The following is a 26064-nucleotide window of genomic DNA, read 5'->3' on the forward strand; positions in this document are numbered from 1 at the left end:
AAAAACCTACAACAACCAATGTAAAAATTCAATAGGAACTGGGTTGTTTACTTAATACATTTATACTGCTCCTCTCCTCTAGTATCTCTGTCTTTCTGTTCACTTGACAGAATTACTATTATAATGAATTAAATATAGTTGTGAACTAGTCAAGACGATGTGTCTGCCTCTTCCTTGCTGGTTGCAAGACAAACCCTGGGGAACTTCTTGGGCGATGAATTTTGGACCAGATGGAACTCCAGCTGCATGGAGGCCCATTCGTATTATGCACACAAAGCCTTTGTAAAAGCCCATTCTATGTGAAATAAAAGACAGAGAGATGAACAGTAGAGTCTCACTTGTCTTTAAAAGACGCCAATACCATAACTTTTAAATTATAGCTGAAAACTGATGAAATTCAGGGGCAATGCTGATGCTCTACTCACTATTACTTATGATGCGTTTAGAATTTCCAAAGTCCCCCCTTCTTCTCCCTTGCTTGTCTTTCAAAAGTCATTGCATGGTGCAGTGGTGCCCCCAGGCTACTTTTTATCATTACTAGCCAACTTTTGGTCAGTCTATGCTGATAGCAGATAAAGTGTAGGATAGTGAAAACATCTGCATGTCACCAAAAGAGCTTTTTATGCCTCCTCTGGTTTGCAAATCACCTTGCTTTGTTTTGTAACTGATCACCACAACACATGCTTTGTTTACATGTACAGTAGTACCTTGGTTTGCAAAATGGATCAGTTCTGCGCGACGTTATGAATTACAGAAATTTCACAAACTGAAACACCAATTACATTATGAAAGGGCAGTGCTATAGGTGCAATGCACCCTGAAAAAACCCTTTTGTAGTGCGGGGGGGGGGAAATAAAAATAAACCGGGGCTTTATTTCTTACAGATTTTTGGTTCATAAACCAAAAATTACATAAACTGAGGCATTCACAAACCAGGTACTACTGTATATTTGATCTACCATAAAGGTCTGCCTGAATTACTTCTCTAGATAATCAACAGTTTTCAGCTTTCATGGCATGTTATCCCTAATATCCGACTCTTACATTGGAAATTAATTGTGTTGCTCTCATGCATAGGCTGCTTGTATGCTGACTGCATGGAGTATTTAAAGCTATGCTGCACAAGAAACCATACAATACATGGAAATGATGGTACTGAGCACCTTCACACTCTCTCAGTTCATGCTTTAAAATGGAAATGGAGCTCTGGGCGCCCACAAAAAATTGTTCCGAGTTATTCTGACAGCAAAATCTCAACAACAGCATGTCCATATAAAATGTTAGATCTATTGCTTGAATCTGTTCTCATAGCAATGCCTTTTTCTGAAAGCATCTGATGTAAACGTTCCCAAATGTTTACTTGATTTATATTAAAGAAGACAGTCATGTTAATAAAATAATTGATTATTAAAAACATACTTGAGGTTTAACTAAGCAGTAGATCTCTCTTCCTACAGCCAGAAGGAAGTTACATTTTCAACAATCAGCTGGTATTCATTTAGTACATTGCAACTTTACATATAAGAATCTGCCTGTCAAAGGTTTATGTGAAAATTGTTTTAAAAACATACTTTTATGTTGCAATGCATATTCCATAAATATAGAGCATGCTTCCAGGCTTTTTCCCATGAATATCTGTGATACTGTTGATACAGAATAATGGATATGAAAAATCCCACATTAAATTCTCCCTTGTCTTTGATAATTAAAAAATGATGTGAAGTTTACCATCACGGTCTGATTGATTACAATTGATGTCTAACAGATTTTCTCTCTGAATATTTTACTGAAAAGCACAGTGAACCTAATCAACAAGTGTCAGTTGACTTACTGGGGGCAGACTGGGCTGAGATCAAATACCTAAGGAATTCAGATGGGAGAAATACCTTTATGAAGTTGTTAGAGAAATACAGCTTGTATGAGGATAGTTTAATATTTGGCAGAACACAGACAATCACTGGCGAGAATCCTGTGGCTCTACTTATGGAATGTTATATTCTGTCCTTAGTTCTGGCTTACTGTTGTGCAAGGTATGATTGTGCACATGATTATTAGTCCACTGGAAACCACAGGTCTTATGCATGCACAAAGAAGTACTGAAAACATCAAAGAAGATACGCATTTTTAAAAATCTAGTCCACTGGTTTGGAATGCCTTTCCGTCTGAGTTCCAACAAGATCCATGGCTAAGATTTCTTAGCATGAATTACATATATCGTATATTTCCATCACATTGTTTCTCTTTAGGCTGCCATAGTACTAAGAGAAGGCCCAGGTAACAAAGGAGGAATCTCTTCTGCACATATTGCTCTTCATTTGTGACACTGGGCCAGTGCTGGTGAGGAAAGCAGGGACAGAGACTATGGAAAAACTTTAAAACTAGTCTGCAAATGATGCAGAATGAAGTTCTACAGTAATCTGGAAAAATCCTTGAGATATACTGATTCAGAGTGTAGGTGGCAAATTTTATTTCAATGCTGGATGTAGTATTACACTTTTTTTGCTGGTTGGATAGCTCAGTGAGATGGAGCTCCTGGAGCCAGGCATTGGGAGTTCAATTTCTCACTGTGCCTTGCAGGAGAAGAGCACGCCTGTGTGGTCTTTGGCAAGCTACAAGGTCCCAGAGCAACCCAGGAGAATAGCATAGTAAACCATTTCTGAGTACTCTATACCTAGAAACCCTCGAAAGGGTTGCCATTAGCTGGAATCAACTTGACAGGACATAATTATAATTTTTTATTATTGCAATTCTTGATCCAAACCAACTCAACACACTGTCATGCTTGTGAGGTCAGGAAATACCTTACAATTCACCAAGTGCAATTTTTAAAACTCTTGGTGGTTCAGGCTTTTACATATTATATTTTACATAATTCATATTCCAAAAGCACGGAAAACATATGTTAAGACTTCCTCCTTACCTTCTTTGCCCTGGACACAGTGAAAATGTTACACCATCTTGTGTGTTATGCTTGCTTTCTAGATAAGAATTCATCAACTCAGACTTTCAACCTCTTCCTCTGCCATCTTTGAGAACACTGAAACCAAGGGCCACAGCAAGACAAGCCAGCTTCCCAGATACACTGACTGTAGTTGCCTTAATATAATTTCATTTGAGTGGTGGAAAAAAAACCCACAGTGTTGTGGTGTGTGTTCATAAAGGCAAATATGGAGTCGACAATTTTGGTTAGCTGTAGAGATGGGCATGAACCTCAGTTCAGAAGTGCATGCCGTGCGCTACCTTCCTTCCGCTCCCTTGTTGGATCCCTCACTCACCAGCTGGTGTGCACTCCTCTCCTCATCCTCTCTGGCTGTTCATCTGGTTCCCAGCAGGAGCATGGGCTTCCCTGCCCTGCTTCCTTGGCTGATTGCCCACTCAGACAAGGAGGTGGGACAGGCCATCCTGTGTGCCTGCTGGGGACTGGCTAAACAGCCAAAGAGACAGAGGAGAGGAGCGTGCTCCAGCTGGTAAGTAGAACATTGATTGGGGAGATGGGGGAAGGAAATGCATGGCACCTGTGGGGCTGCACATACAAACAGGCACAGACCTCCAAAGCAAGGTTGGTGCCTATCTCTAGTCAGCTGGGAATTGGGCTACATGTTTGTATCACAATAGAGCAGCCAGGTTTGGGAGACTGTTCTTGGAGGAAAGGGTAGCAAAGGATGGAGATGTGTATGCCATCCTTTGCTACCCTTTGGCACAACTGAGAGCATACACATCTCCCCGGACATAGCTATTTGTATTGGCACCAACACACCAGATGCCAGAACATGTTATTTTGGGAAGAGAAGAGAGAGGCAGAAACATGATGTGGATTTTGCTGGCTGTGCATGGAATCTAGCACAATTGGCAAGTACTATTTTAAATTAAAGAACAGACTACAGACATTATACAGACCACATCTGGAGATAGTGAGATAAGATTGGGATACTATAGCTCTCTATATGCCTAGAAGGGTTTTCAGACTGAGAAAGGCAGGAAGCGTTGTTTTGAACATATCAATCTATGCATAGAAGAAATATATTAGGTGAAACAAAGAGAGTTACACCAGGTAACTATCAATCCATCTCTACAACTGTAACATCTAAGCAAATAGGGGTGTGTGTTTTTTTGTTGAAGGCATGGATATATTCCACTTTCAGCTGGTTTAATTACAAGAGGTGAGGAACAGATAGGTTTGGAGAGCACTGTTTGCATGGGATGTTGATACCAAGATGTTCCATGGAAAGAGTGAGCTAAGTGATTCGTGGGAAGAGACAGGATAGCAGCAAAATTTAATTGATATATTTGATATGATCCCCTGTTGGGTTGGGATAATGGCACTTTCAAGACTTTTCAGTGTAGAGGCCAAGATTAATGGATATGAGATATTTACCATCAGACAAGTTATATGATAGGCTGGAGTGAAATCAGTTAGGAATGAGGCACGTGTTTCTAATGTGAAGGGCTTGCCTATCTAAAGAGTTGCTTAAAATAGTATGTACAGTATATGAAACTTGATTTATTGTATTAATTTCTCCAAATGTACAATCCTGTCGCTGTAAATTGCACCTTGGGATAACCGGCTAGAGGTGGTGGGAGAGGTTGCAGAAAGGAAGAAGGGAGGGAAGGTGTGCTGGCAAAGATGTTTGCAAAAACTTTGGCTGCTTCTGTTCCTTTAAGAATGTTTTAGCTGGTCTCTGGAGGCGGAGAGAAGGGGAGGACTCAACAGCCCCATGGGAAAAGGGAAGCCAAGTGCTTTTGGGCTCCTCGGGCAGGAGGAGTGTGTGTGCATGCATGCAATTTGTGTGTGTGTACATTCCAACCAGAATGTGCCCTAGAATGCATCTCCTTTATTATTTATTACCAACCTGACTAATTTTTTTTGTGTGTGGCGGAGGAAGAGATCCAAACACACAACCCCACACAGGGACTGCTGTTGCTGGTTGTCTCCCAGGTCGCATCCAGGCTCAGAGAGGAATTCAGGAGCAACCCCAAGTGGTGCACCTGTGTTTTCAGAGAGAGCACAACGCCATCCAGCACAGGCTGCAACCATTCCTTGATCTGTCTTTCAACTGACCAGGAGCACCTCTGCTCTATCTGGATTAAGCTTCAGTTTATTCACCCTTATTCGGTCCATTATTGATATTAGACACTGACCTACAACCAAAACAGCTTCTTCAGTTTTAGATGGCAAGAACAGAATTGGGTGTCATCCACATACTGGTGACACCAAACCCCCAAACTCCAGACAACTACTCCCAGTGGTTTCATGTAAATGTTAAGAAACATAGGAGCCAGGATAGAATCCTGAGGGACTCTGCAGGCCACAAGCCAGAGGGTTGAATGTGAGTCCCCCAGTATTACCTTCTGAGCTCTCTCCTCCAGGAAGGAATGGAGCAAGCTTAGAACAGTGCCGCCAAGTCCCATTCCAGAGAGATGGGCCAGAAGGATACCATGGATGATGGTATCGAAAGCTGCTGAGAAGTCCAGCAGAACCAACAGGAATACATTCCCTTTGTCTCCATTTCTGTGTATTTTAAAGCATGAATGAACTCCTAAGAGCCTCTGTCTCATATATACACATGTGAAAAAGCTGGGGTTCAGCTCATTTTGGACTAATTACATGAATCAAGCCTTACAGTTTTGTTAGACAACTTGAATTTACTGGATGTGGAATGTGAGGTGGTTGGAAGCAAAAAATAACAGCTTTTCTATAAAATCTCCTTGCTATGTTTTGGTGGTTTTTGTCTCTAGAATAGAAAGGATGTAACCACCCCACCAACTTTCGATAATGCATCACTGTTGCTACACAGTTAACAAACAAAGAACTTCCCAGGAGGGCAAGCTAAGAGATTCTACTGAAAATCTGTTAAGATGCTTTTCTCACCTATGGTAAGATACCAAGTTTATCAACTTCAGCTGTGTTCCTAATATATCTATGCAAAAATGTATCCGGCCATGAACTTCATATTATTTTGTAAAAAAAAACCCTCCAAAAAACCCCCAATTGTATTAAAATTTGATTTTAGTGAAATTTGATTTTCTGTTAAGTTTAAAGGCCAAAAGCCAGTTTCTACTGGCACTTAAATAAACTAACAGTAACCACTGAGATAATGTTTACACAAAGGCACTCACAAGCCCAATGTGGAAAATATTTTACTAAAGCCTCAAATGGTTTTAGAACAGATGCAGATAAACAGACGGACTTACCCGTGAGGGGATGGATGTAGAAAATATCTTCATGTTCACTGATAATTCTGTGCTTTAAGTTCTTTCCCAACAAACTATGATCCTGTACAATTACAGTAAGAACAGAAGTACCTACAAATAAAAAAAGAATATTTTGCCGTGACTAAAACCTGGGCACATCTTATTTTTAGCAGAAATCAATCTCCATGTACTTCATAAGAGGTCTGTTTTCCATAGTGTCAGTCTAACAAACCAAGTGTATTTCTCAGGCTAATTACTGAATATTAGCAATCCGTATTATTATCAAATAAAACGTTAGTCTACAATCTGCATAAGATGCCGTGAAGATGACAAAGCATTTTGGAATTCCTACAACTGGACGCACTGAAGCTTAGACAGATGCCACGGTGGCATTTTTCTAGAATATAAGAAGTGAAGATGAGTGGAATTCTACAGTTCTGTTTCTCTACCATCCTGTCCCATTTTCCTCACTTAACAGACATCATTTGTTTTATTTCCTTTCAATCAGTTCTAGTTTTCCTATTCTCTGCTTTGTCACTATCTGCAAGTGATTAATGGTGAAGGACTTAAAAGAGGTGGGGATGCATATGATCACACAGTAGATGGGAACATGATCAGAAAAGCAATGTTTTCATAAGTAAATGATCAGATGATGCATAAAGGTATCAATTTTGTACCATGTTTTACCTGTGTGTAAAAGTACTTGTGTATATAATTAAGGCAGAGAAGGGACAAAAAGAAAATGAAAACTTTCACAATCTTTACATTGTCCACAAGTCAAAATGAATGGCAGATTATCTAAGTATTTATGTCTGTTTATTTATTTGTTTAAAATATTTAAAACCTGCCTTTTCTTTCAAGAGGACCCAAGGCATCTTACAATATTAAAAAAAAATTTAAAACCCAATTATTATGGTGTTCATTTTTTAAAAAAATATAATACTAACAAGATTAGATAAAATCAATTCTAAAAACACATTGGAAAAACTTCAAACCACAATAGCCCCATTTAAAAAAAGAACTATTATTTATGGAGAGAAGGTCTGCCTGAGGAGAAAGGCCTTTGCCTGCTTGGGAAAGGACAGCAAGGAAGGGCCCAGCCTGAAGTTCCATAGTTTGTGAGCAGCAACAGAGACACTTGTCATGTCTTCATCAAATGCACCGTTGAAGGTGATGGGATTGAGAGAAAGCTCTCCCCTGATGATTTAAAAGATTGACAGCCTTGAATAGGGAGATGCAGCCTTTGAGACAGATTGGACCCAAGTCATTTAAGGCTGTATAGATTAAAGCCAGTGGACCCGCTCTAACAGGGGAGTTATATAATCTGTGCACCTCTAGTTAACTGGCAGCTTTTGGATCCTCTGAAATTTTTGAGCACCTTCTGAAGACAGCCCCACGTAGAGTACATTACAGTAATCCATATGCAACAGCATATTTTTAACCCCCAAATCCAGTGTAAAATTTTGATGGAGAGAATTTCTTAAATTTATTTCCTAAAAAGCAGCCATTAGAACAAGAAGAAAAGGTCTCCGGACAATGTAAATTCAGGGGAGGAAAAATACATCAAGCTTCTGATTTCAAAGAAACACACACACACACCCAAAAAAACCAGGTTCACCAGCTAGTGAGATTTCAGGGTAAGGGTGCAATCCTAACTTGTTTATTGTTTAATGTCTATTCCTGTGTATATTTATTTTTTGTTATATGCATATGTTATTGTATTTTTACCTGTCTGGAAGCCGCCTAGAGTGGTCGTATTGACCAGACAGGTGGGGTACAAATAGAATAAACAAACAAACAAACAAACAAATAGCAAAAACAGCTGAGGGCTGGCTCAGAGCTGACACTACAGAGCCTATGCTGAGTGAAAAACTTTTCCACCCTAGGAATGCTGAAATCCCTTAACTTTATGCTGACATAATGGCTATGAGTGTGGGCTGAGAGGGGTTTAGACTGGACATAACTTCCCCTGCTCCTTCTCTTCTGGCTTTTCTGCCAGCTGATCTCAGCTAGCACAGCAGCAGTGCTAACAGATCCAGCTGTGCTGGCAGATCTGAGATCAGCCAGTACAAGAAGCCTGTGTTGGCCCCCAAGGGTTGTTGCCCATTCCAAATGCAGTACATCTGGGAGATCATGACCCTGGATGCTGTTGCTCATATGGATTGTACCCCCCATCTGTGATAAACCACTCAGGTGAAATTAGTGTCCAGCTATTGAAAGGGGGCTAGGAGAGAGATAAAAAATTCCAATGGTTATGCTTTCCTGGTGTGGCAAGAATAAGCCTTGAGATATTTCACAAATATATGTGCAGTTTGTTATTACAGAGATCCCTAAATGCAGAAGATAAATTTTCTATCTTACAAAAAAGCATGAAGTAAACAACCGCTCTGCTTGCAGCAGAAGTAGGAAGAATAAACATGAGTTGTTATGCTAACCAAACACACCACCTTTAACTGTGTGACTAAGTTTAAAGTATATTTACTAAGATGGATTTTTGTTCAGATTTCAACAAGATTTACCAAGATTAAAGCTTTGAGATTGTTAGCCAGTTTTAAAACCAATTTGGTAACATGGAAATTGATTTTAATAAGTTGTGATGGATTCAGGTTACTGTTCATTGACCTTTTCCAAATTAGACTTTACTATATTACAAGGAACGCTATGTAAAATACAAACAGGCGTACATTTGGGGGCACGAATGTACAGTCTTTGTAGACTGGCTTGCAGCTAATGTTTGTTTCTAAGCTAGCCACATAAGCAATAACATCTATGGAATGACCCTGGATGCTATTGCTCATATGTTTATGGGAAATTACCAAGAGAAAACATGAAATATCTGCACTGGTACAGAAGTTACAGTAATAATGTCTGTTCCCAGCCCAAAAATAGCCAGCCTGCCTGGGTGCAACTACAGCTGGAATCCAAAACATCTGGAAAACACCAGGATGGTGAATGATATTACGAGTATAGGTCTTATCCTGAAAGTTATTCTTCAAGGCCCAGCTTACCCCATTTTAAGAGAAGGCAATTCCACTGCTCTTTAATGTGGTTTAATCATAAGTAATTCTATTCTTCTTGCCTTCAAGATACACCCCTAATAAGGCCTTCTTTTTAACAGTTTCAGTAACTAACTGAACTCTTGTGTACATGCACATCTAGTAAAGATCTTGTAAGTAAAAGCATGAAAGAGGAGGAGGGGAAACCATTTGTGTAAGACTGTTGCTACGTAGTAGTGAGCTGAGAAAGCATCACACTGTTTCTCTGCATACACAGGTAGCTTAAAGAACCATAAACCTATGCAATGGAGTGAAAAAGAAATGAAGAACTGTGGTCAAAAGCACCTAGTCACTAGACAAACTCATGAGAACCTATCGCTTAAGGCAGGGAAAGGGAAGATACAAAGACAAAACTGGGCTCAATCAGTTAAAATATATTCAAATCAACATGACTGCCTTTAAAGGGGAGGGACTAAATTATACTTCCACACTCTAAAAGATTACAAGTCAGGCTTTCACTGACTCCTACTAATTATCTACATGAACAATAGTACCACCTCCAATAAAAGCTGTGACAATGTGATATCAGGAGGAAGACACTAAAGAAGCAAATAATTTTCCTGATTATGCAGTTAGTGGTACTATTTGCTATCAGCAGGGGTACTTAAATAACACATCACATGCACAGAGAGACACGTTTTTGCATGGAAACTGATTACGTACTGATAATGAAAAACTGATCACATCATCAGTGAGCATTGTAGAGCCCATATAAACTTCCAGCTATTAACTCTTATCAGTTAGTTTTTAACTTCTACCTTTGTTTGATTCAGCAATGAAAATAAGCATGCCTAGAACTGCAGCCTTGAAAACAGTCCTGTCCAAGCTGGGTATGAAAAGAAAAGATCCAGATTGTGTGCTCCTTCCATTGTTCTGGCTTACTTTGGTTAGAGCAGAAAATGGTCAAAGTGGCTTTTTATTGAACCATTTAACCTGCTAGATCTTTCATTTTTAAAATCGCCATAACTCATCCACTTGAACCAGGCTGGAACAGATAAAGAGCACAGCAAATGTAGTCTCTCTCTAATTTGTCCTTCCGCTTTCCTCCCTATTTTCCCGCAAAATTTAAGTTTTGGGGCTGGCTAAACAGTGAGAAAAGTGCAGCCAATCATTTTATACCTACCAAGCTATTGACAGATATTGTTGCATTCTAAGGACAGGAGTAGCTCTGTACAGCTGAGATTGTATCCACCAGAAGAAGAGCATACCCATTCTATTAACCCCTGCCAGCTAATGAAACTGGGGATTAAGACAAGAGATGGGCACAAACCGTCAGTTCATAATGGTTCGTCCTTCAGATGAACAGGTGTTCCATGAGGACCCTGGCTTCTCTCTCTTGTCCCCTCTGGTGGGTGCCCACTCTGAGGAGGAGATGGAGCAAGGATGCTGCCTCTGAATGGGCACCCAACTGAAGAAGTGAGGAAGGGAAGCCCGGGAGCCAGTGGAACACCTGTTCATCCAAAGAACAAACCATCCCTAGTTAAGATTCTTCTAGCTGTTTACATTCATTTAGCTATACTACGTAGGAGGTGTTGGGAAATCTATTATCTTCACAATTTCCAGAATTTTCCAAAGTCAAAAATGTTGGATTAGAATACACATGACACAAAGGCCCAACATACTATTTGTATCACATAAGTAGCTGATCTGGAGTATTATGCACCAAGTGGCTAATGGAAATGGGATTCACTCAGAATTTTATTTTGAGGAATCCAGGATATCACAAAATCCAGATGGTTCTTCATCTTGCTGATTCCAAATATTACACAGACAAAGGTAACTATTTGAGAGGAAAACTGAAACAAATGATAGAGCATTATCAGTGAGAAAACAGAAACAATTATCAGATAATGATCCTTTCAGAATCATAGTAGATACGCAGAAAATAATAGCTGAATGTCAAAGAGCAACTGTAATTAAAGTTACTTTTCTGTTCTGTGTACAAAGCTCTTTGGGCCCTTCTACCTCCTTCAATACCCCAGACAACACAGCTTTGTCTACAATATGAAAATACAAATAATGGCTAGGTACTCACCCATTTCACTATTTTCAGTAACCATTGCTTCATAGTGACTCTGGCTGAATGAAATCATCTCACTTTGTGCTTCAGAACAGACAGACAAAAGAGCAGTAGCTGTTCTAGCTGGGACCCCTTGATCTGAAGCTGCTATCAAGAGATGGGCAATTAAACCTTCGTGAGGTACAGGTTTTTGTAGAAAGATATCTCCTGTGTTTGAGTCTATCTCAAACATCGTTTCTGAAGTCACAAACCTAAAATGCACAGCTCCGTTTAGTCCAAGATCTGCGTCATTCGCTTGTACAGTAGCTATAGTCTGATTTATAGGTGTTTGAGAAGACACATAAGCTTTCAGAGGATTTTGTAGGAAAACAGGCCAGTTGTCATTGATGTCGCTGACATGCACAGTTATGCTAACACTAGTGCTTCTTGGTCCTAGGATGCCAGAGTCGGTTGCCACAGCCTTCAGGAGATACTGAGATTTTCTTTCCCGATCCAGTGGTTTAATAGCAGTTACAGCACCAGTAACCCTATCAATGGTAAATGCACTGGAGGTATCAGCAAGGAGAGAGTATGTGACCTTTCCATTGGGCCCCTCATCCGCATCGGCTGCAAACAGCTCAAGAACTAGTGACCCATCTCCAAGATCTTCTCTCACCGTTGTCTGATAATGGTTCGCTGCAAAGAGCGGGCTGTTATCATTGTCATCCAGGACTGTGATCTGAATCTGGGCCACAGAGCTTCTTGGTGGATCACCCAGGTCAAAGCTCTCAACAAGCAAGATAAAGTTGCTGACAATTTCTCTATCTAAGCTGCGAGTGGTGAAGAGTTCCCCTGAAGTTTTGTGCAATGTGAAGTACCCTTGAACATTTCCACCTTCAAAATGGAACAAAAAAATTCAAAAAAAATTAACACACCAGTTCTAATGCTGAACACTCTCCTTATAGCTGTAGTGTGCCAAACACATTTCTTGGCAAACAATCTACTAGGAAAAGCATTCTGGTAGTGGGTAAGACTTTGACAAAAGTAGGTAAGGCCACCCCTTTCCCCCTCTCTTTCTTTTCCTACCACTCCCTTTTGTAAGTTTCAATTTCACTATTTTTTCCATTCAAACTGTAGGACAAGAAGAATGAGATACTGCTTGCTGGAAGTCTCAACTGCCTGTTTACAAGGGACATGTGTATGTTGAAATAAGCCTAACAGCTCTATAAAAATAATAGCAACAACACATTTTATATTCTTACAACAAACTACTTTTCTTTTCAGCTATTTATAAACTGTTCACATCCAAATGTATAAAACTACAATTATCTGACAATCAGACCAATGACGGCATATTGTCCCAGACCTGCAGGTTAATCCACCCCTATTTTATATGGCCACTACATTATCTGTGACAACACAATGCACTTGGCAGGAAATGGTCTTTACCCTTGAACCACATTTATGTTCTTCCAACTTTCATGAGAATTAAAATATGAAGTTCATTTTAATCAATAGATGACATAGAGAGGGGCTTAAATGGCATATTTTAGGCGGTGGTCGTTTTTTAAGGAGAACTCCAGGATTTCGTTTTGAGTAACATTCAATTAATACTATTCTCACAAAGTAAAAAACTCCATTTCCTGCACTGTAGGATACATTGATTTAGCCATGTAAAGCCATAGGAAAGTCAATAGAAAAGAAAAAAGAAAAGAAAGCTTTAAATGGTAGCATTAGTTTTAACTCACATAAAACATTTCACCTTACCAACAATTTGATATTGCACAGTTCCATTATGGCCTGCATCCTTATCCACAGCTAGAACAGTAGCAACTCTTGAAGGCTCTTGGTTTTCCATAATTAGAACCTCAGAAACTGGAAGAAGGAACTTGGGAATATTATCATTTTCATCCAGTACTCGAAAAACAACTGAGGCTGTACTGAATAAAATAGGAGATCCACCATCTTGAACTAGCACTAAGGAGAGAGAAACATTTTTAAAATTACAATATCAATAATCGCACCACAGTAATGACACTGCCCATCAATATTATCAAAACAGCAAACTGTACATAGTGTTCCTCCTAAAATACACTGAAACTTTGTTTCTGAACTTTGTTTTATTCACTGTTGATGATACTGGATGAAAATCACCAGGAACACCTTTGTCATTTAAAAAGTGTGTGAAATACCCATATGCTAATGCTGACAGACACCTGTGAACCGCCATATTCTTTATCCAACATCACAACTTTTACCTTTAAGACCAAAGATCTCTTGAGTCTCCCTATCAAGGGAGATGACAGTTGTAATTTCTCCAGTGTCTGAGTTTATTTCAAAAGCCTCAGATCCAGGTCCTGGCAAAATTTCATAATGAAGGAGGGAATTTATTCCTTAAAATACAAAAATAAGAAATATTAGTTGTTTTAATTGCCTTGGATTAACTGTTTCCTAAATTGTTGGTACCAATATGGCAGATTAAATGTGGATTCCTTATACATTATTTGATATTAAAAACTCACTGCTGCTTTACAATTAAAAGTAAAGTTAAATAAAAATGTAAAAAAATCTGAAGAGTTTCTTCAGGCCCACCAAAGTGTTGTGTGAATGTAGTCTGACTTCACTCTTAAATATGCACACAACTAGGTATATTTAAAAAATGAACACCGACATACTTAAGTCTTTGAAAAAATGCATTGAAATTGTGTTCACTAGGAAAAGTATATATCAATCAAAATTCCATGTGGAAAGAACAAACTTTCAAAATGATCAGGAACTTGGGTGAGGTGACATTGCTAGAGAAATTCTCAGAAACGCAACAAAATATTGAGAGATTTTACCAATGGGATTAAATGGTCAGTCAATTTTCAGAGAGTTCATAAAACTCCCTATTTGTAAGCTGATAAGAAAGCAAAAGACAATCCCTGTAACTAGTTTAACTGTAGTGTAGTTCTGTGGAAGAGAATTTTGTACTTTTGCATTGCAACATGTAAAATCACAATGTACAGTGGGGTCTTGACTTAAGAACGGCTTGAGTTAAGAACATTTTGACTTAAGAACCACTATCACAGGAAAATATTGACTTGACTTACATACTTAGATTTGAGTTAAGAACTGAAAAAAAATCACGTGGGAGGCAGGGAAAGTGCAAAATTTGAACTTTTAGTTAACTGTTGGCCAGTGAAAAGGGTGCGGGTCTGCTTCCTCACTCCTCCCAGCGTTTAGAGAGTGGATTGGGAGACAGTCTTCGGACTGCCTGGTACTGTCCTGCCTGGACTGTATTTTCCCTGCCTTCCCTGAACCTTTCTTGACCTAAGAAAAAAAGAAACAAAATATCCCCCTCTAGTGGTCGAAGGCAGAATAGCAGCTTCCCATTAGTTTCTATGGACGGAAAAGAGCAGATACGGATCAAATGGTTTTCAATGCATTCCTATGGGAAATGCAGATTTGACCTGAGAACTTTTTGACTTGAGAACCGCCTTCCAATACGGATTAAGTTCTCAAGTCAAGACCCCACTGTATGAAGTATTGACCATCTAATCTAAGAAAATGCAGAAACCTTAAAATATTTACATAATTTAGTGAATTATATGAATCATGTTATGACATTGTATTTTTAACAAGTGACTCCTTGAATACATGCTGATGTTGTCAGCCACAAGAATTGTATTTGCAGAACATGTCCTGTTCTGCAATCCCTTTGCAACTTAGCATTGTATGCTGTCCAATTACACATGGATTAGACCACAAAGAATCTCAAATTAGTCTATCCATTACCTAGAAACATATTACAGTAGTAATATAAGGGTGATGTTCTTCACTATCAGAGAATACCACATTCCCGATTTCTATTAATGCACCTCAGGGCTTCACTAGAAAAAAACCTGAAGTCACAGCACACTCTTCAAAGAAAAATGTTATTATGTGCCATAAAGTCATTTTGACTTACAGCAGTAACCTTCAAAAGTTCCTGTAATTAACAGCCCCACCCAGGTCTTGCAAACTGTAGACCACTGGCTCCCAAGTTTGGGTTCCCAGATGTTTTTGGACTAAAACACCCAGAAGCCTTCATCACTAGCTGTGCTGGCCAAGATTTCTAATAACATCTGGGGACCCAGATTGGAAACAATTCTTCATAGACACCTTATAAGGTTTGTTATGTGACTTACACAATCCTGATTTGGCCTGTATTTCTTCCATATTGTGTTTATGGCTGTGGCGAAAAGGTGGTTGAGAATGGCTGCTCTGGACCATAGCCTCCTTTACTGAGTCAATCCAGCTCACATCTGGTCTTTCTCTTTTCTTGTTGCTTTCACCTCTTGTCAGCATTACTGCTATAATTTCCCCACCCGCTCTTAGATGTAACACCTGAATGTGTTAAGGGACTTGAATGTATCAGGTAAGCTGAATGCTGCTGAAAGGCTAGGCTCTGTTAAGAGTCTGGATTCTTGGCGGGGTCTAAGCTAAAATATTAGACTAACATGCATCCAAATTCTTCCAGATTAATAATCACATCAGCAGAAAATCAACCGTTGCAATGGTGATGGGGGCAGAGAAACTCCTAAAGGGTAGCAACTGGGCAGAAGCAGCAATTGAAATATGACGCTAATGAGGTATTTCACCAACAATGGCAATGACATGCAAACTAACATTGAAAAGGAACAGTAAACTACTGCCGATTATGTTTTACCTTGAACCCCCTATGACAAAACAATCCAAAACAAAAGAAGAGAAAAATAATGCCTGTTTATTCCAACATGAGCTTGCTTCAGTTCACATGTGGCGAATTAGCTTGCTTTTCTTTTGTTCTTGGTCAACTGGGAAAAATACAGCTCTGTTTGCATTTCAGATGCGTCAGGCAAGTAGCAGTGAAAGATTTGCAAGCTAGAGGGACAATATAAGGGGAGAAAAATGTGTTTCCCCTCACATGTGATCTGACTTGCATTTAGAGCTGAAGAAGCTTCAGTGATATCATTCATATGATGTTCCATTTCACTTCATTATCTTGCAAGATCAGGACCACACTTCAATATTGCAAGAGAAAAATGTTGCTTATGAAAGTTAGCAGCTGTTTATTTCTTTCTGCAGCTGTACTATTTTTGTGCATAGTGGGCATCTTGTTTCCCACATTCTCATTCTTTATTGCTTCAAAATAAATTGCTCCCATATTTCTTGTGGTCTCACTGCTCTCCAGAGACAAGCATGGCATCATTTTCATAATATGCTGTACATACAGCCAAATAACAGCCGCTATTAGCTGTAATGGATTTAGTCCTGTTTTGTGGACAAAGGATAGGAAACATACATCTAAGGTACATTTTAATATATGTTTATTTTTTGCAGCTATTTGGAAACTCAGTTCCATCTACCTTTAAAAAGTCTACGAACAAGAGTAAAACAGTGTGCTTTAACTTTTTCCTTGTAAATTATAGCTGATTTGCATATCCATGTTTTGCTAACACTGTAAATGGGAACCAAAGAGCCACTTAAGCATGTCCAAGTGCTTTTGTATCCAAATTGGAGTTTTCTCTTGGATTTTCCTCAACTTCTCTGTATTGCTCCCTTCTGGAAATCCCCTCTGGTTTAGAAGTGGGAGACACAGCCAGAAAAGGGAGTTAAAACAGCTCCTTCCCACTAGTCCTCTGCTCGGGATTGCAGTCTCCCACAAAAATTTTGGGCTGAGAAATAGCAACATAAAGTAAATTCAAATTGCATGTTGTTGAAATTTCAGCCCAACTCTGCAGCTTTTCATCCTGCAGGAATGTGGAGGGGAAAACACCTTGGTAACTGTTGTTACCGTTATGGAAAAACATATCAGATTTTACAAGGAGAGGAAGAACTTGAGAATGAGGGTATAAAACTGCACCTCTTGCATTAAACATTCACTTGTATGTTTTTGGTAGTGTTGCTCATACTGGTGATGCTGAGCAGCAACAAAAACAATGCACTATTCTGGAACACAAAACTTCACCAAGATGGTACCCCACTTTAGAGGTTACCTGCAGCTTAACTGAGAATCCAGGTCTATATATAAAATTGCAGTCCTAATGTATGGATCAGTAGCATCTGCTGATCTCACTGTTCTGGGAAAGGTTTTAATTTGGCTTCTTTGCAAGGTATATATCTGAAAAAACACACACCATTACTCTGGAATTCCTCTCTCACGTAGCTACTTCAAGGAACCACATGAGCAGGTCCTGAGGTCTCCTGTGAGTTCTACCAATGGGTCATTGTAGCAAATCCACCAGACAACATATTTTGATGTTTTCATACTTATGCTTTTATCCTAAACATTTTATTGAGGGAAACAATTTTGTTTACTATGAACACTGGTGGATTAAAGAAGAGGAAGATGTTGGCTCAGAAGTAAAATCTCCTATCAAGTTATCTGCTGACAAAGCATTCTGAGACACTCACTAGTATCACAGTGATTTTGTGCTCCGCTATGGAAACACAAGGTCTTACCAGAATGAACAGGAAACTACCAAATAGTATGGCCTAGAACTTTTTGTGAAATTACAGCTTAGTTAAAGTTCCACATGAAATGACAGGTTTTCTCCTGTTTTTAACTTCACCATTTTGGACACAAAGAAAATTGTGCTGTTAATTTTTATGCTAAAAAAAGTTCATGCTGCTTGCAGTTCACAATTCCTTTTCAGCAACCAGTCAGGTGAGGAAAAATACTGGGATTGCAGTGCCCCACTCTGGCCAGATGAAATCAATGCATGTTTGCAACTATCAATGATCCTATAAATTTGGTTTGGTTTGGTTCAGTGCTTCATATACACACTTATCACAAAATCACTGTAGATCAACGCAAGACTTCTGTTGGGGGTATTCAATTCATCCTGTCGCAGGATTCTGGCCCCCCTCCCTTGAGCTTTGCATTCTTCTCTAGATGCCACAAAAGGTACCTGCCCTGCTAGTACGATAAGCACCATTCTCCCCTCAGCATATTCCTTTTAACATTGGGGGTATGTGTGTCAGGTAAGGAAGGAAAGACAGAATAGCTGTACATTTGTTTTCTGGTAGTGCTAAGAGCCCTCTGTCTGAAAGTATGGATACAAAATATACACCCTGGAAGCTTTGCTATGGTTTGGGTGTTATTTGTAGCCTGTGTGTGTTGTTTGTCACTTCCAACTCACAGCAACTCTAACAGGTTTTCTTCTCCCAACATATATGGCAGTGTTCAAAGAGTGGCTTAACACTGCTAGCAGCCACAGAATTTCTAGGAGCAGGCAAGGATTTGAAGCCAAGTCTCCTCTTAAAATACTCTGCCCACTACATTACACTACACTAGCTCCCCATCTGCACCCTAGATTGCTTAGTGGCTCAGGCCCCTGAAGTAAAATTTCCCCTCGGTTCTTCAGGAGGAATGAGTGGGGGAGAAAAGGAGATAGGAACTTGAGGCAAATAATTTCTGTCAAATGTGGCAAATCTAAGACTCCTTAAATCAGGGGTCCCCAACCCCCCTCCCATCCTCAGCCCAGTGCCAGTCTGTGGACTGGGCCAGACTGGACCGGAGAGACAAATCTCACCCAATGCATATACCCCCCTCGCACAGCCCCTTCTCACATGCACACGAGTGCACGTGTGCCCGCTGAGCTCTCCCCCGAGTGCCCTGCCCCTTCATGCATGGTGCCTGCATGAGCGTCCCCCACCTCTTTGCGCCTGCATGAGCACCCCCCTGCCCCTTTGTGCATGCGCGTGAACATGGGGAATGCCCCGTCTTCCCTGCACATGGACACCATCCTCCCCCAACCGGTCCATGGTGACAAAAAGGTTGGGGACCACTGCTTTAAATAACAATACTAGAGTGGTCCTGACCCGACCAGATAGGCGGGATATAAAATAAATAAATAAATGATTGAGAACAGAGAGCATGAACAAAATGAACCATTGTCAAACAATGGTAAGAACTCTTTGATTAAACCTGGATTCAGTATCACATATTAATTTTTTTTATTTTCATTCTTAAATTATAGGTGCATAAACTGAAAGAAACTGCAGAATTACAGACAGTTTTATATCAATTTTTGAGCATAATTTCTTGTTTCTGTTTGTTTTATTGTTAGGAAAGCCAGTTACCTGAATCTTTATCTTTGGCTTCAACTTTCAAGATAAATGCTCCTGGATGTTTGTTTTCACAGATGGAGGCTTCATATAGAGCTTTTGTAAATATTGGTGGTTCATCATTTATATCGAGGACAGTTATGGCCAGCATTTGAGTTGCAGACAAAGCTGGAGTACCACCATCAAGAGCCACCACTGTCAGGTTGTAATATTCTTGGTATTCACGGTCCAAAGCAAAAGTAGTCGTTAGCAGACCTATTTTAAAAGGAGAAATAACCTATGGATACTGGGTTTTTTTCTGATGCAGTTGCTATTTCAATACATTACCATTATTAAATTTAAGATGCCACATCAAAGCCCCAGTTCAACTTAATTATTTTTCATATGAGGAACCACAATTTGAAATCTCAAAACACAAGTAAAACATAGTGTAACATACCAGGCAAATGCCCGCCTACAGCCTCAAGGAATAAATGCCTTGTAAGAAAATACTTTCTCAGAATGATGCTCTCCTTCCCTAAAGACAGTCTGCAGCATTCAGACCACCAGTGTTCTGGATCCTTACCCATACTGGTTCATTAAATCTGTTAAGTCATGGTTTGGTATAAGAATTAATGAAGCAGTAAGCACCTCATTTAAAGAGAGATATCTGTATGCACCCTATGGACAGGGGTTGGAAAATTTACATTTTTGAACTACAGCTCCTAGAATCCATGAACTGTAGTTTTCTGGAAACTGCAATTTTAAAAAGAGTAATCTTTCCCATTCTCTTCTGATCACTCCAATTTAAACAAATATCATTAAATAGCAAATGTTTCTTTTAGAAGATGTGGTGACTGAGCATGGTGACAACAACTAAGCTCCAGATAAAAATGTTTCTCTAAAACCTCATGCTTTTCGGTTAGGTCTGTGGCCTGGTTTTGAGGGGGAAAAAACCTTACTTGGTCGCCCAACTTAATTACTTACGCTGTGGGAAAAACAAGAGGTGTATGACCTTATTGATTCTCCTGGTGGTGAATCAATCATTATCATTCTCAATAATGTTAAAGAACATCTCTCAGTGGTGGTATTCTTAAGGAAGGGAAATAATGTGTTGAGCTGGTTCTGCTTATTTGTGGAAATGTCATCTGGTGCAAAATGCTGTTGCCGTACTGTTGGCGAGTGTAGAGGAGAGCTTCAAACATAGTGCTCCTTTATTTTGTTGGAAATACAATGACTGCCAGCAGGTTGCCAGACTCGGCTCAAGGTTCTGTTTCTGACCTATTAATCCCTTAACATTTTGTGACCTAGATCCTTTAAGGATCATACAGTCTTCCTTTCAGCAAACTGTGCTCAACACAGGGGGCCCTGCCCCAGATTCCTCAATCCTCAGTTACAAAAGAGGGACAATGCTGGGAGTAGACTCTTTTAGGCTACGGCATCACTCTGTGGAAGGCCCTTCCAAATGTGATTCAGCTAGGCCTCAAAACTGTATTCCGTCTGGTGTCTATCCCAAACACAGCTGTTCACAAAGGCTGAGCACTTTTAATCTGTCATGCCCTTTACTTTGTTCCCTTACATGATTCTCCTATAATGGTGGTTACTTACTTACTTATTTTTTTAATCTTATTTATACAAAAGCATATCTTCTGCTCTTCTAGAATTAGCAAACCACTGAGGGCAGCTAATAGCAATGAAAAAAAATGGAATGCAAGTTAAAAAAACTAAAAATACTTAAAACTGATAAGATAAACACAGGATTATCTCTATTTACATACAGCTCAGTAGGCAAATGTCTGGTTGTAGGAAGGGTTGTGGGGTTTTTTTGGTGGTACTGAGAAACACATGGAAAGTTGTATTGGTTGTACATGCTTATTTGATATGTTTCTCAAATATTCTGATACACTGTTGCCCTTGTTTTTAAGATGTCATTTTGTGAAAAAGCTTTGAATCCTCTTGGTGGAAAAAATGCAGGATGTAAGCTTCTTAAATTAGATAAATTCCTTCTGACAGCATATGAGCTGTCACTCAGAGCAGGACACTTCTGCCAGAACCCTGAATGTATTTGTCCGTGAACCTTCGTGCCTCTCAGCTTCCTTAGCTCATCTACCTTGGCCTCAAAGGAACAAATATGTCTCCTAAGAACTAGGAGATCACTGCTTCTCTATGATTTTATTTCAGGAGGCACAAACTTGTGTAATATACTAAATAGATCTTCTACCTCTGCTACCCTTCTGGGTTTTTGGTTTATACAAACTGGAGTGCACAGCAACACAGTTTGCAAATCTGCTTCAAATCATATTTTCTAATTCGAGCTTACATCAGTTTCTATCAAAGGATACCACTGGAGATGGGCATGAGCCACTGGTTCAGTGTGGTTCTTTTTGTAGACCCACAGATGTTTCACCCCTCTCTGGCAGGCACCCACTTGAAGGCAGTGTCCTGGCTTTCCTGCCCCACTTCCTCCGGGCACTGCCTCTGAGCAGGCACCTGCCAGAGGGGCACCAAGCCATGGAATACCTGTGGGTCCAGTAAACAAACCATACCAAATCAGCAGTTAAGAACATAAGAAGAGCCCTGCTGGATCAGGTCAAGGGCCCATCTAGTCCAGCTTCCTGTATCTCACAGTAGCCCCACCAGATGCCTCTGGGAGCACACAAGACAACTACATACCTGTCTCCTGATACCCCTCCCCTGCATATGGCATTTGGAGGTAACTTCCTTTTAAGCCTGGAGATTATACATCCCCATCATGGCTTGTAACTTGCGACTGATTTTTTTCTCCAGGAATCTGTCCAATCCCCTTTTAGAGGCATTGAGGCCAGATGCCATGACCACATCCTGTGGCAAGGAGTTCCATGAACTAACAACATGTTGAGTCAAGAAATATTTTCTTTTGTCTGTTCTCACTCTCCCAACACTCAATTTGAGTGGATGTCCCCTGGTTCTGGTATTGTGTGAGAGGGAAAAGAGCTTCCCTCTATCCACTTTATCCATCCCCTACAGAATTTTATATGTCTTAGTCATGTCTCCCCTCAGGTGCCTTTTCTCTAGACTAAAGAGCCCCAAACATTGTAGCCTTTCCTCATAATGGAGATGTCCCAACACAGAAATCATTTTAGCCACGCTCTTCTGCACCTTTTCCAGTTCTACTATGTCTTTTTTGAGGGGTGGCAACCAGAACTGTATGCAATATTTCAGGTGCAGCCTTACCAGTGTTTTGTACAATGGCATTATAATGTTGGCTGTTCTTTTTTTCAGTCCCCTTTTTAATGATACCTAGCATGGAATTGGCCTTTGCTACCACCGCACACCACGTTGACACTTTCATCGAGCTGTCCACCAGCACAATAAGATCTCTTTTCTGATCCATCACAGACATCTCAGAACCCATTAGCTGATAACTAAAGTTTTAATTTTTTGCCCCAATGTGTGTTACTGTACATTTTCTTATATTGAACGTATTTGCCATTTTGCCGCCCATTCTCCCAGTTTGGCAAGATCCTTCTGGAGCTCTTCACAATCGCCTCAAGGCTCCCATGGAATTGTGAGCAAGCCTTTTGGGCCATGGGACAGGAGAAATCATTCATTTCAAAAAAGCGCCATGGTCCGGATAACTTTACAAGTAGAGGCGATTTTCAGAAATTAAAGAGTTCCCTTCTCATTGCACAGTCCCCAGTGGCTTCCATTGGGGGATTGGAAAAAGAGGATTACTTGGGAGCCTTGGGACCTTTTGGGAGAGTGTGAAATCAAAAGACATCATTTCCAAAACATTGGTGTAATCAATTTTATGTGGTGCAACCATGATGTTGCAACTGCAACATGCTGATAGTTTCCTCATCACTGCAATTCTGTATGATTAAAACTGCCTGTTTTCAAGAGCTCAGTCAAAGATAAGAGGTCTGCAATTCCCAGAGCAACTTCAATGCGTCAGACTTGCTATCTTACCTGTCATTTTGTCTATCATAAATGGATGGTCTTCACCGCTTGAGAGAAGATGGTATGTAACTTGTCCATTCCAACCTTGGTCTGGATCCTGTGTGAGTATGTGATGAACTAATGAACCTACTTCTGCATCTTCTCTAATGTAAGCAACAGGATTTGAAACAAAGCAAGGACTGTTATCATTGACATCCAAAATGACAATTCTCACTGCCAGTGAACTTTGCCTGCGATCAGTCAGATTTACAGGCTGGTCTGCTGCCGACACTGTCAAGACGACAGACCGTGTTGTTTCTCGGTCAAGGGGAACTGCAGTAATTAAGCTACCATGAGACGGGTGGATGAGAAACGGATTTTCACTGAAGTCATTCCTGTATATGGAATACTGAAGATGGCTGTTTGAAAAACTGCCATCTTCATCTCTTGCATTAAATGTATACACCAAAGTGCCAATAGGCACATTTTCCTCAATTCCAATGACAATAAAATCATTCTGGAAAGAAGGCGAATTGTCATTTTGATCTTCAACATCAATACTGAGGAAAAAAGTATTATTTGGTGCAGTATGATTTAGATCATCCTTTACAAAAACTCTGAAAAAGTAATGAGACTCTGTTTCATAATCAAGTTTTTTTGTGAGAAGGAGCTCGCCAGTAACACTGTTGATTTCAAAGGGAACGTTGGAGTCTTCTTCAGAGATGCTAAAATGTGGTTTTCCACCAGAGTATGGATGCTGACCAGGCAGTTTTAAATAGCCCAGCATTTGAGCTGGCTTAAAAGTTTCTGGTATGACAAAATGTCTAATGTTTTGGGAAGAAAATGCTCTCTCTTTGGGAAGCTGGATTACCTGGGAGGAAAAAAAAAAGGACAGTTTTATTTCTAGTTTCTTACTTCTATTTTTGTAGTCTCTTCCCCCCCTAGATGGTGATATCAGTTACTCAGTGTTTGACCACATGAATGAGAACTTAAGAACTCTCCTTCTGGATCCAAGAGAAAAATATTTTACCAGAGTTTTGTTTCTGTATTTCCCAAAGTTTCCAATTCTTCCAGTGGAAAATTCTGAAATTTGTCTCTGAGGTGAAGATTTTACCAGTTTTTTCCCCCCTGCACATCTATTTATGCCTGCATCTCACTCTCAGTTGCACTGAAGCCAAAACATACGACAAAGAATTTTATCTGTCAAGTGATTTTGCAAAAGGGTCAATTGCTCTAGTATACATTCTCATAGCTTGAAATGCTTCCATGAAACATGATATACCAACTATATAATCAAAGGAAATCTAGAGGATGCTTTGAAATTAATTGCAATGATCTTCCTTTTGGAAATATGCATGTCATGAAACTTCTTACAAATATACATCTCCCAAATAGGTCTTGAAAAGGACCCAAAACTGAGGACATAAAAATGTAGAAATGAGTCCACACTAGTTTGTGTATGAATGAATGTGGCAAATTCCCAAAGGTGTAGAACTCCTTACTATTACACGGTGTTATTCATTATCCTGATGTCTAGAAAAGCCACAGAAACTATCTCATTAGGGGACAGAATATTATGTTTTTCACATTGCACTGCCTTGCTCAAATATCAAAATATTATCACTGTATATAGGCATGAACAAGTCTCTTTAATTGATGCTTACTAAAGAAGAGAAAGCTAAATTATGTTATTCGATGAAGCAACCTCTGGGGTCTGAAATGTACCAAATTAAACAACTTACAATACTTCATACATTAAATATCTTTACACCTTTATGGTTTACCAGTTTTGTTTGGTCTGTCTGGCCCTACTGGAGCAAACCAATACCTATGATATATGTGGCTGCAATCAGGAAAGGAAAGAATGAGGAAAATGGCAGACTCCCAGCAAAGAGGGCACTTAAAAATATTCTAATTGAAACAGTAGTGTCAGACAAATGAACAACCTGATGAAGAGTTACTTTTTAGACTACAACTCTCAAGATCTGCCAGCTAGCCTGGCCACTAGGTAAAGAATAAGCTTTTCTACGCTTTTACAAAGATAAATAAAGCTAGGCAAAGTTAGTTGTACATGAGCCTCAATTTAATTCCATTTTCAGTGGCACTGAAGCCATAAAGTGGCACTTCATTATGACTGCAACAGGACCTAACTGCGGCTCACTTAGTTAGAATTCAACACATAGATACCAAACAGTTATTCTTCCTAGTATTTCAATTACATTTTCAGGTCAGCCACAATATTCTGTTGGTGGTTGTGGTGGTGTTATTAAAGTGTACTGCTGATAACTGTCTTTTAATGAAGCAGACATTACAAAGTAGAAACAAATAAAACAGGTTGATTTGCAGTCTGAACCTCAGTAGAAAAATATTTACCATAATCACTGATCCATGCACAGGTTTAATCTATCTTCTACTTTGTTTCAAGGAAACAATGTCTGCATCCATACCTCAACGTGGATGACTGTTTGTGCTTGTCGAGCAGGGACTCCCTGGTCTGTTGCAGTCACAACCATTCGGTAGCTTGAACACCAACTGTACAAAAGAGTTGCAGTGGTTCTTAGCTCGCCACTACTGCTGTCAATCTGAAAGTGACCTAAACTCTCATCTGGAAGAGAAGTATCACCATTAATATCTGTGTGTATCAGGAAAGCACTATGTAAACAACACTACAAAGAACAAAATTTACCATCATGTTGGTTGGCTCCACATGTGTGGCCCATACTCCCTCTCTGTATGCTGTGTAGTGCAGAAGTTCTCTCCATTCTTATAACAAGGAAGAATGCACTAAGAGTGTACTACACCAAATTGCTACTACAGTTTGATACCCCTCTGTCCTGAGGAATCCCA

At 39.7% G+C, this 26064-nt stretch overlaps 1 protein-coding gene across 2 annotated transcripts in view; it reads right to left on the reverse strand.

The window, feature by feature from the left end:
* The window catches only part of DCHS2 (dachsous cadherin-related 2), a 134210-nt gene that overhangs the window by 14099 nt on the left and 94047 nt on the right, over positions 1-26064 (reverse strand). For both annotated transcript variants that reach the window (XM_073001531.2, XM_073001532.2), the window contains 7 exons: positions 25665-25822; positions 23248-24088; positions 19336-19575; positions 13506-13640; positions 13015-13224; positions 11284-12141; positions 6193-6303 (listed from right to left, as the gene is read on the reverse strand). In XM_073001531.2, the coding sequence (XP_072857632.2) occupies positions 6193-6303; positions 11284-12141; positions 13015-13224; positions 13506-13640; positions 19336-19575; positions 23248-24088; positions 25665-25822 (2553 nt within the window). The remainder of the gene's footprint in view (positions 1-6192; positions 6304-11283; positions 12142-13014; positions 13225-13505; positions 13641-19335; positions 19576-23247; positions 24089-25664; positions 25823-26064) is intronic.

This window comes from Pogona vitticeps, chromosome 5 (genome assembly GCF_051106095.1).
Source record: "Pogona vitticeps strain Pit_001003342236 chromosome 5, PviZW2.1, whole genome shotgun sequence".
NCBI lineage: Eukaryota > Metazoa > Chordata > Lepidosauria > Squamata > Agamidae > Pogona > Pogona vitticeps.